The sequence below is a fragment of the Micropterus dolomieu genome, linkage group LG07, assembly GCF_021292245.1.
Source record: "Micropterus dolomieu isolate WLL.071019.BEF.003 ecotype Adirondacks linkage group LG07, ASM2129224v1, whole genome shotgun sequence".
Lineage (NCBI taxonomy): Eukaryota > Metazoa > Chordata > Actinopteri > Centrarchiformes > Centrarchidae > Micropterus > Micropterus dolomieu.
In genome coordinates this window covers 23,755,372-23,767,049 of record NC_060156.1, presented here as the reverse complement: position 1 = coordinate 23,767,049, position 11,678 = coordinate 23,755,372, and the positions used below count along the sequence as shown (strand labels likewise).

At 40.5% G+C, this 11,678-nt stretch overlaps 1 protein-coding gene across 1 annotated transcript in view; it reads left to right on the top strand.

The window, feature by feature from the left end:
* Positions 1–8,588: 8,588 nt before the first annotated feature.
* The window catches only part of LOC123973525 (mannosyl-oligosaccharide 1,2-alpha-mannosidase IB-like), a 31,699-nt gene continuing 28,609 nt past the window's right edge, over positions 8,589–11,678 (top strand). The window contains exons 1-2 of the mRNA XM_046053626.1: positions 8,589–8,923; positions 10,436–10,954. Coding sequence (XP_045909582.1) covers positions 10,641–10,954 — 314 coding nt within the window. The 5' untranslated portion in view covers positions 8,589–8,923; positions 10,436–10,640. The remainder of the gene's footprint in view (positions 8,924–10,435; positions 10,955–11,678) is intronic.

Below are 11,678 nucleotides of genomic sequence, written 5' to 3'. Positions count from 1 at the left end.
GGGGGGGGGGGGGGGGGGGGGTTTGATGGGCATTTCACATGCGATAAATTCACATAATATGGGAACGTATTTAAACATAGAATAAAAATATAGAATATATAAATTACAGAATATAGACACGTGTTTTATCATTTGCAAAACAGCATTTCACAAGATTTTTTATTTTATCATTTATGCATTTATTTTTGTCATATCTCTTGAAAACTACTCAAACAAGCAAGCAATGTTATTTATATAGGACTTTTCATAATTCAAGGATACAACATGTACAAACAACCACGTAACACTCATATATTAAGCACAAACACCTTTAATGTTTTAACCTTGGAACATCCCGAAGACCCGAGGCTCCACAGCAGCTGTTTATGGGGTTTATGTTTACCTTTTGATGCTGCAGACTTCTGGGCCAGTCTGAGTGGAGGTACTGAAGATTTGATGAGGCGGGTGAATGAGATGTTATAGAAAGGCGAGGTGCGATGTGATGAGCATGGATTACTTTCATGTAAGAATAAAGGAATTGAGGTGTTGAGATTCATGGAAAGTGATGAGGGTTTAGATTTTTTAGTTGAAGTACACATGACAAAATCTGAGAAATGGGTCAGGTGTGTCTTTAATTTGTTGATGATGTCACTGATTGCAGATTGAAACCAGGTGGTGGATGTTTATTTAACACTAGCAGAAGAATTTGATTTGATTTCAACTTTTCTTGGTCAAAATGTCAAAATGGTCGTCCTCTCGTTGTAAAATCTTAACTTTCAAACTGTGACAACGACACAGTGCATATAAAAAAAGAAGCATAGAAAGAGAAATAAACCCTGTTGCTGACAGAGATGCAGGTAACTGACTACAGCATCATGTCACCTCGAATCCAGTTTTGTGACAGCACCTGACATCCTTCTCTGAGAGACACTTTATCTCTGCGCTGCAAGTCAGCAACACTGGCTTTTATCATTTTCAAGATGAGACACATCCACTCTGTACATTGAGGGTCACCTGAAATGCACTCTGGGAAAGGCCACTCTAAGAATATGAGCATGCTGTCACAGAACTCCCTGTTGGATAAGCCCTTTGTGTTGAGTTGTGAATAATTCATCTTGATTTGTTAACATTAGCACGGCGTCAATAATTCATAGGCATTACAGATTGTCTTGTGTTCTTGTATCTTCTTTCCAGAGCAAGTAATGTAAAAAAAAAAATTAAGCAAACCCCATCAGCACCCTGGTCACCAAAAGCAATGACGGCAATGAAGGCCATTCTATCACTACTGGCCTTAATACTTCAGACACAGAAATGCTTATAAAATCATCTTCCCTCAGAATAAACCTTGCATTATGCGTGAACATGCATGGGTGTGTGATCAACAGAGGCTGAGAGAGTGCGGGTCATTCAGGTTGGACACTGTGTAACCTGATTAAAGACAAAGAGGTTAGGCCACAGTCACGACAGTAATATACTTACTGGGCTCTAAATGGTGCCTAACCAGCTCCCACTGGAAAGTAGCGGAGTTGGTAAAAGCCAATAAAGCTTGTTTGTTTGGAGCTACTGCTGTCTGAGTTCATGGACACACTGCTGATGGAGAAATGTAAGGACCTTGGTCTTCAAATTGGACGTCCACCATCTTAGTAAGTAAGTGCATTGCTACGTATAGCTACTGAACTAATAGTGCAATCCAATGAATACAGCATCAGAAATAACCTTCACCTTGGTCCTGACTTTAAATTCTGATTGTGACATGTCAGGTGGACACATGAATGTTGTGAAAGCCTCACCTGGTGCACATAAAAAAAGAAACTTTTTATTCCTGCACCATAAAAAATAAACTACACGTGAAGATGCTGTTCTGAGCTTTTATGTGTATGCTAGTTATTTTTATTTGTGGTTATCTGTTTTATGCTCTTGTTTACTTGTTAACACTTCAATGATACAAATGATATACTATAAGTAAGTAAGCTTTATTTTAACAGCAACTTTCAAAGCCATTTACAAAGTACATGAAAATAAAATACCATAAAATACAACAACATAATCATCGGGAATGGCCAAACATAAAGAGTTAAAACAAAATAAACCATGAACAATATAAAGCCATTGGAGTAATAAGTTATGAAAATGCCAGTCAGTACAAATGGTTTTTAAAAAGCTTGTGGCACTGAGTCAGCCCGAGTGGCACTGACCTAGTTTCACAGTATTGTAGCTAACAGTGAACATCCGCCTTTGTCCTGAGCCATGGAACTTTTAACAGCATTTGAGGTGTCTCGGTACAGAATAAAAGGTTGTTTAGACAGACTGTTCACACAAAACAGTGCATCTGTAGCCGGTTGCAGCTTTTTGTCTGAAGATGCAATCTTGGATCATTTTGACAATTTAATGTTATGTCCGTTTACTGTAAGAGAACCTTTCCCCCACATTGATGTGAAAGTATGATTCAAGTGTTAATGAGCCACGGACTAGTCTCTGCAGCAATAATTATGGAGAGTCTAAAAAATAATGTGAATTTAAATATTCCATTGAATGCAAATGAAACTCACTGACTAAGAAACTCCAAATAATGCAAGTAAACACAGAAAGCGACTCAGTCAAAGGAAATGAAGTGTTATTTGTCATTTGACCTTTGCCAGCCCATAAAGCCATACATCACTGATAACATGATAACCTTATCTCTATCCGGATCCTCCGTATTTTAAAGATATTGAATGATGATATTATGGGTGAGGATGTGTTTTCAAATGGATATGTATCGTTTTCCAATACAGCCCTAGTGCAACAGAAATGATTGATCACACCCTGTCGAGCAGCAGAACAGGATGCAGAGTCGGAAAACAACAACGCCACTGAACTAGTTTAATGGGATTGAATAACACAAATAATAGTGCAGACATCCAACGATTTAGACTGGTCAATATACTTTAGATCAAATACAGATAAATACAAACAGAAAAATGAGAATGTTTGTGTTAATAAATCATAGAAAAGGATTTATATATATTGTAGATATGTTGCACTATTTTCCGAATATGGCAAATGAATTACATGAGCAGTTGTTGTAACCAAGAATCATGATTTGCGTCTTTACGATTATCTTTGACACAGAGAAAAGAGGGAAATAATACTCTAATATACAATACTCAAAAGAAAGTATTTTCCTGTCTATTTATCTTATATGTTCCTCTCTTGAACTGGATGTTGTCCTCGCTCTTCTGAGTCATCGCACTGTTTCTGTCACAATAAAAAGATGATGAATCGACAAGGGCATAGAGTAGAGTAGGCATAGAGTATGGAGCCCCTGAAGTCTCATAAAATGATTTTTTTTATCTTGTGCGCACACGTTATTATCTTGTGGGAACTAGATAATAACCTGATAATTATCTTGTTAGCACAGGATAATAACTTGTTCCTACAAGATAAAAAATATAATCTTATGGGATTTTAAGGGCTCCGTAATACAGCCCACTACTTTATATTAAAAAAATAAAACTTAGCCAGAGCCAAAGCCTATATGACAGCAGTGAAGTTGAGGATGAACACTCTCACTGTCACTGTGTCAGAGCTGAATTCATTAAGATGTTTTGGTTTCTTTTGCCCAGCTCACCTGAATCTCTGCACACCATCTTAATTTTCTCTACTTTTCTATTTCAAGGTGAGGAGCGTTTGAAAGCCACTTTGGGTTCTCTGTGCCTCATCTCATCTGCACAGATTGCATTTGAGGAGCTTCATTGCAAAATGTGGCTGCTGTCAACTAAAACATTAAATATCTATCCTCACAAAATGATGGCTGGTATGACGGTACAATTAACTTTTGAATGTTATTGAAGTCACAGACTTCCTGGAGCTTACAAAACTGCAGCATTAGATCAAACGCACTGTAAGTTTTTTTTTTGTTTTTCTTTACCTCTTCATAATGTCGATATTTAAGAGTCGTCGTTTGTGAAGTTTTTTATAGTAATTACAAGAGCTTGTGTACAAAATGCACCAGACATCTCAAATTGTCCAGTTAATACCATGGTTCAGGCATACAAATATTAAAGGAGATCAGATTTTCATAAAATACTTCACTCAAATGTGTGTTAACGCTTCCCTGAAATCTGAGAGTGAAATCAGTGAGATGTGAAAGCAAAAAACAATCAACTTTCAAGTCACTTAAAGGGAATTTAACAACAATGTTTGAATCACTGAACGTGGGTGTTTAAAACGTCTATATTTTGATTAAACCTAAACCTAAAATTGTAAATATTCAAATGGCTTTAAACAGACATGTGGACTCTCTGTTTATCTACCCATTATGCCACACTCACTGCAGGGACTCATGATCACTATTCTTGACAGTGTGGGAAGGAGCCGCGTCGCACCATTAACTGGAATGTCAAAAATCAAGAGTGTGTTGTAGAGTCCCTGTCAGCACTATATGCAGTTATCGCCACTAGAGCGTGGGATTGACACTTCAGACACACATTTCCCCTATGGACACACACATAGACATGCCGCTGTCCACCAGAGCCAAAGGTTGCGGTTGACCTTGCCCGAGCACTGACAGGCGGGGCTCCCTCAGGTGCGGCGCGTCATTGACATTGTTGAAACTGTCATAATTCACCACTTCATCCTGTCAAGCAAGGAGCTGAAGGAATGCGGCTTTTGGTCATGTTTACCTGCTGGAATACAGCATCTCATGTCATGCCGAGGCCTCCTGTAAACATTTGGTCCAGCTTTTGTTTTGTTTTCTGCTAATTCTTCCTCCTTTCCACAAAGGGTATAGAATGAACGTTTTTGTCTTTGCAGCATTGTTCTTTGTGGGTGTGAAATGTGTGATAAATCCTTCCCAGTCCAGCAATCCATCCCTCTGACAATGATAATCAAAGATGCATTGAAGCAAAGGACACCCTCCCTTCTCTCACTACCACACACCATCCTTCTCTGCAACTTGGCTGTGATTTGGAAACTGTCAGCCTTATTGTGTCTGCTCAGCTCTTTTGGGGTTTTTGTGTGTCTCCTTGCACCCACATCGGCCCTGGCGCCAAACACAACTGGCCTTCCATGCTGAGCGGAGAGGGTGACTCATAGTGACGCCTCTCTGAAGGGAGGACTTCACAGTGATTACGACACTGTACGCCGCAGCACTGCCGCTAATTCACTCACTGAGGGGTGTCCTGTAAATCAGACGTCCCAGTGGCCCTGTTGTTGCTGCTGAGAGGGAGGCCGCAGCCGGTGGCAGCTCAAGGACCAGCTGACGGACGCAGCGGCTGGCTGGCTCCACACTCAGCAAAATACTGGGACTGTCTTTATGGTTGAACTTTATACATAGATAGATTACCTGTCAGAGAAAGCTCACTTTGGTGTGGGCTGACAATGTCGCAGTACAGACTAACTGCCTGCTATAAGCCCTACTTTGACTGTGAAAGACAAAGGCATAAGAAATACTGTACAGTACTCCTTTTCAAACACAGAGCCTTGTAGTTGAAGTCATCAGCTGGAAAGTATTTTCATGGTTTACAGTCTACCCAAATTACAAAAACCTAAAAATGCATAACATGAAATATCTTACTGATCTGTAGTCACATCTAATCAAGCAGATTCTATTTCATTTGTTCAGATGTTGCGATATTTGTCTCTAAGATTTCTCTCTGCCCTCACAAAAAGAGGTGAAACTAGCTAAAGCTAAGAACAGCTAAGCGTCTGGGGTGGTGATGGAGCAGTGGATAAGATACATGCCTTTGAGAGATCTGGGTTCAAATCCACTGTGAGACACCACTGTGTCCCTGAGCAAGATACTTAACTCCTAGTTGCTCAAGGGGCATGCGACCTCTGTATATAGCCATTTTAAGTCGCTTTGGATAAAAGCGTCAGATAAATGTAAATCTAAGAGTCTACAGTTTGACTGGTTTGAGCTATATGTGAACATGACAATGTCAGCATGTATAATGTGATCCATGTTCACCAGTGTGTTAGCATGTAGATGAGGCTGATGGGAATGTCATTAGTTTAGCAGGTATTGGGTTTTTTTACCTGATGACAAATGAAAAGTCACCAAAGTTTTTATGAATCATTCCCTGGACACTATGGGTACCTGTATCAAAAGTGTCGATCATACGCATCCATCCATGAATGTGTATACAACAATTCATGCCAACCAATCCAATACTTGAAACAGTGTCCCAGCTACTCTGACAGACCTTGCTGGGAAACTTTTTTACAAGAAAAAACCTTTTAACTTGTCTTTGAAAACTGCTTTGAAAAAAAGATTATCGCGGTGGTGCTACAACAGTGCATTTTTGCACATCCACTTAACACTGCTCAAGGTGTTCAGACCTACTCATGCTTTCAATCATCCCTTTCTGTATAATACGTACTTATGTTGAAATGGTGGGTTGCATGTTTATGTAGTCACCTTGTACTTTCCTTTTGTTCTGCCAGAGTGAGAGACTGAAGTTCTGTGCTCCAAGATTAGACACAGTGGATCTAATCATGGCCGCCTTTTTCGGTGGTATGTCTTTGAGAGTTTGTGGTTTAAGCCAGGTTTGTGGCCCTCACTCAAGTCACACCAAAGGAAAGCCAGCTATTCAGCAGCAGGAGAAGCATCATCGCTGAGGTTTCTAAAAAATTACACCCTTCACTTGCGGAGAGCGCAGAGCGAGCTCTTGGCTGGAGTACGTTCTTGGCCAGGGCAAAGGGAAAACTGCCCTGAGAGTGGAAGAATCGCTCCTGAAACAAAGTGACACCTGTCTCTTATCCAGCAGTGTCTCTCTGCTGAAAAAGAAGACAAAGCTCACGTTGTCAGGGCCAAAAATGGACAAAATGTTCTCGGCATACACAAGGGGACTATTATGATGAACTATGTCCTTCCTGGCAAAGCAGCACATGCTGCCTTTGATAAAGGAGAGTGCATTTGATAAGATTATTCATTTTTTGCAGCGACCATTTATGATGTATAGATCCAGGCAGTGTAGTGAACAGAGTAGTGCAGCTGCCAAAAACATGACTAAAACATCATCTGATTTTCCCTCTCCATCTCATTTTATTTTATTTTTTTAAGTCAATCTGGTTATTTGTCAGATTTTATTTTTGAAGGGTTATATTTATGCAAGTCTCAAGACTATTGTAAGGTTAACATATAGGACATGTTGTACTCTGTTAAATAATTCAAATAACTTAAATTCAGTGGGGGCTTTATGGCATGGGAAACAGACATTTACATTTCCAAAGCATGTACATAAACAGAAGAATTATTAAATTACTTAAATGTAAAATAGAAAAATAATTTATAAATGTAAATGTGTATGTGTTAAGTTTGTATGAAGTATATACTTATTGGCCTAATGATGGCAATAAAAAACATTTTCACAGTTTGAAGAAAATCCATGAAAATAAAGTGATGTAAGAATTTGTAGGGTTGCTGCCAAATGTGGGCCTCATTAACAAAGTCTGACACTGGCCCACAAACCCCCACTCCACAACTGGGGAGGCCAGTATCTTTGTGCTCTGTTTGTTTGCTCAGATGTTTATCACATTCATCATTGAAAACATAACTGATTGAAATTTGACAAATCTTGGCAGAATTATTTTGCAATTTATCATCTAAGTGGACTAAAATTCAGGTCAAAACAAGTGGAATATTGGTCACTAATATAGTCTTGGAGGGGAAGTGCATCATTTTTGATGTAATCACCTTGCATCTGAGGGGCCCCTTCTTGCTTATCTGATCTCATGACACTGGCCACCCTTTTCATACATACTTTCCAAATGATTTAGGACAGTGAAAGTTATAGCCGTGTTTCGTTTTAAGTGTGGATGCGGATGAACTCTGGTAAACCCCTCTGTCATACCTTATACAGTATCCTGGAAGCCTGAGATTTGGCGTCACCAAAACTTAATGGGACACTACTGTAGCTGCATCTAACAATTTCTTTTTTTAGGTCTAAAAAAATAGCAAAAATCAAACAAACAAACTAGCTAGAACCAGAAAATATCTGTGATATCAATTAATGATAAATAACTTTCGGCTAATATAGTTTCCAGCAACCTCACTGTTTAAAAGTCTGAGAAATAAATGACAGGAAAGCTAATGCAAGGGAAGTTTTTTTCTAAAACATAGGTCTATCACATAATTCCCTTACTTTTAACCAGCTTCTTGAAGTTTATTTTATCTGTAATTTGCACCTATTAACCCATGGAGGGGGCAAATGCCTTTTCTCTAAAAAAAAATACTTTTCATTGAATGCAAATTAATTTGTCAACTGTAGGTTTTTTTTACTTTATAATATATTACCCTTAGCATTGCCATCTTCAAAATACAAAAAAATCAATAACATGTTCTTATATGTGTCAGCAAATAGACATTGAGCGTAAAGGGGGGCGTCTTACCTCAAACTACCCTCATACTAAATGTTACGTAAGTAAAATATCTTATTTTTTTTAAGTTACTGATTTTTTGGTTTTACTAAGTAGCCTATATTAGTGATTTTAGGGTTTTAGGGTGTGTGTCATTTAAGCTAATTTAGTGAAATTATACATGACACAGCTGCATTTCACACTTATAAATGACTGATTCAAAGGGAATATACCGTTGTTCCAGCAGCAGTTTGGGGGTGTGACTTTTTTCAACGTTGTGTTGTAAATATTATACAGTAATTCTGCCTAACGGAATTGTCAGACGGTCCCTACGGGCAGGCTGAGTAGTTGATGCTACAGCAGCAGCAGCAGCAGCAGCTCCTCAGTCCGTCGCTGTGGTCCGACAGAGCGGCCAGTCATCAACATCCTCTCATCGTCCGCGGAGCTGTAACGCTATGTGGCTCTGAACTGACGGTTCAACCGGAGGAGGCTGCGATTGGGTCACATCCGTGGACATGAGGACGCCTGCTACCGCGACTTCTTCTTCTGAAAGGCGGACCGGGAGTCCTGACTGGCAACGATTTTCACCGAGCAAATGAGAAAGGTGGTGATGCAGCACAGCGGCATCCACACAAGAGACAGCCTCTGTCAGTTCATAACCAGCTAGCTAGCTAGCGTTAGCAACCTAGCCAAATAGCTAGCACCCCAGCAGGCTATTGGTTTCAAAGCTCAGGCTTCACCACCCGCGGGATAGCTTAATATGTCAGCGAGCCCAAGCGCGTATGTCGGAATAACTTACTTGTATGCATGTTTCTTCCGTAAGCATCGGCTGGTAGTTTATTTTCCGCTGTTAGTTTTTTTCCCTGCTAGCCAGCGTTAGCTTGTTAGCTAGCATTTTGTATCGGCTAATAAGCTCACACAGACTGGCACTGTCAGAGAATGAACTTGGTATTCTGTGTAGACTCCGAGACATCGTAGCCCCATACAGGCAGACCCGATGGAAAACTACTTGATTCAAAATAAATCGGCTCACATGAACATTTATTTTTACATTAGCTGGCTTTACCCCTCGGTCATTAATTCGACTGCTTATGTTTAAAGGGGCTAACTTGCTCGATTCATCCTTAACACAGTTGGAGCAGTTGCTGAGCGAAATAGAACATGCTGCACGTCTTATTTCTGTGCGGTCACGGGGGAATGAAGCCCGTGCCTTTTTTAAAATGCAGCATCTGAAATTAAGATGTAATACAGCACATGATGCGTGCGTGCAGTGTATTTAGCTTGCATGTCCTGCCCCTCTTGTAAAGGGTCGCCACACAACTGTGAATTGTCATTCCAGTCGACTCCGATGGATGCGAATGGCAGAAGGATTTGTATGTCGGCGGATCTTGCTCTTCATCTCTGTCATTGGTTGTCATTTTATCACCATCAATGTATGATAACAAGGCAGTATGACACTGCAATGCAATATACCAGCAACATTAAAAAAGCTGCAGTGTTAGTTCTGACAGTGATGCCAGTATGTGCACAGGGCAGTTTGGTGATGGTCTCACAGATATCGCACAGCCTCTTGATACCTTAAGCCTCTGGAAAATGTTTGTCATTTTTCTCATGGCCAAAGGATTAAGTGCTGTGTGTGTGTGTGTGTGTGTGAGCCATTCTGAGGTATTTATTTTTGAGATGACAATGTTGTTAAATTTACCAAAGAGGGTGAGAGGATTGTTTATTACTCTAATATTTCAGTTATCACTTGATATATGACATACCAGTTTCTTGAGTTGTCACCACACGTTTGATCGTAAATCCGCTCTGTTGGGCTCAATAGAAGCCCGTCAGACTTGGCGAGATGATACAAGTGGTTACAGGGGATGTGCTGCCAAGGTGGAGAAATGACAACTAAAGAAAATAATATAAAGGGTGTTAGCTCTTCTATCTTGACAGAACACAGAGAATACTGCCAGTGTTGAGATAGGATGGTTAAAATGCAGGGAGGAAAAGATAAGATTTTTCTAAAATGGAGGCAAAGCTCTGGTTACTACACTGCAAATGGGTTTCTATGACTTAGTTGTAACTCTTCACCTGTATTCAACTCTAACTCTGATGTCCCTTTTTTCAGAGTCGTCATGACCATTTTCCTGCTGACCAGTCACTCCTTCACTGAGGGACCTCTGACCTTTTTGGTTTCTGGACGTATCAATGCAGGGATGAGATAATAAAGTCAACCAGCCTGTGCATGCTGCTACAACAACACCTGTGGCTCTTGTAAACCCACCCGACCCCCTAACTCCTCCCCAAACTAAGTTCATTTCAACAGTCAAAACATGACCACTCCGGCTCTCCTGCCGCTGTCGGGCCGCAGGATACCCACTCTGTCGCCGGGTGCCTCCTCTTTCCCGCACCACAGGGCTACGTTGAGGCTCTCTGAGAAGTTCATCCTCCTCCTCATTCTCAGTGCCTTCATCACCTTATGCTTCGGGGCCTTCTTTTTCCTTCCGGACAATTCCAAGCACAAGCGCTTTGACCTGGGCTTGGAAGATGTGCTCATTCCTCATATTGACTCGCCTAAAGAGGGGAAACACGCTTCTGGACAGGTGATCATACATGGACAAGGAGGACATGATGAGCACAGACACCGGTAAGGACCAACAATGGAAGTGTTTGTATTTAATTTTTGAAATACCTGTTGTGTGACATGAATTGACCAGTGCCATCTTAAGGATAATATTTTTTTTTCTGATGAAGGAGTAAGAGAATAAACAACAAGATTCCTCAAACATTAGTAATTGATAGGTTTATTTTTGGTTCTTTACCAAAAGTTACTTCACACACTGATATTTCCACTAGGCCATAAAAGCAGGTGTCTCATCAGCAGTCTTTTGTGACACCCTGGGGCATTACAGAGTTTGTAAAGCAACAAAAACTCTACTGAACGGTTAGATACACGTTAACACAGGTGTTCCTTCCTCCTCCTCCCTTTTATCCCCCACATCATTTTGTGCAGCTGGGGTAGCTCTGAATACTCTCACGCTTTGTGTCTCCACTGGGTGTAATTGTTTAAGTTCTTGTACAGAAGAAATTTTTATTACCCTGGCCGCAGTGTTGTCGTACTGTCCCACGGGCAGACGTGGAAGAACTTGATGAACTAGAACACACAGTCTGTTTGAAAAGCTTTAGTAGCCGCTTAAGCAGGCTTAGAAATTATGGCCCACTATGAGCCAAATGCTGGTAAATTTTGGCTGCAGCTTTTACATTTGTCGTGTGGTTTGTCCAGCCTCTTTGGCGGGTTGCCAGCCATCGTTTTGAAGCTCTCCTAAATCAAATTCATATTTGGCTTCTCTAAGTCTCTTGTGCTATTTGGA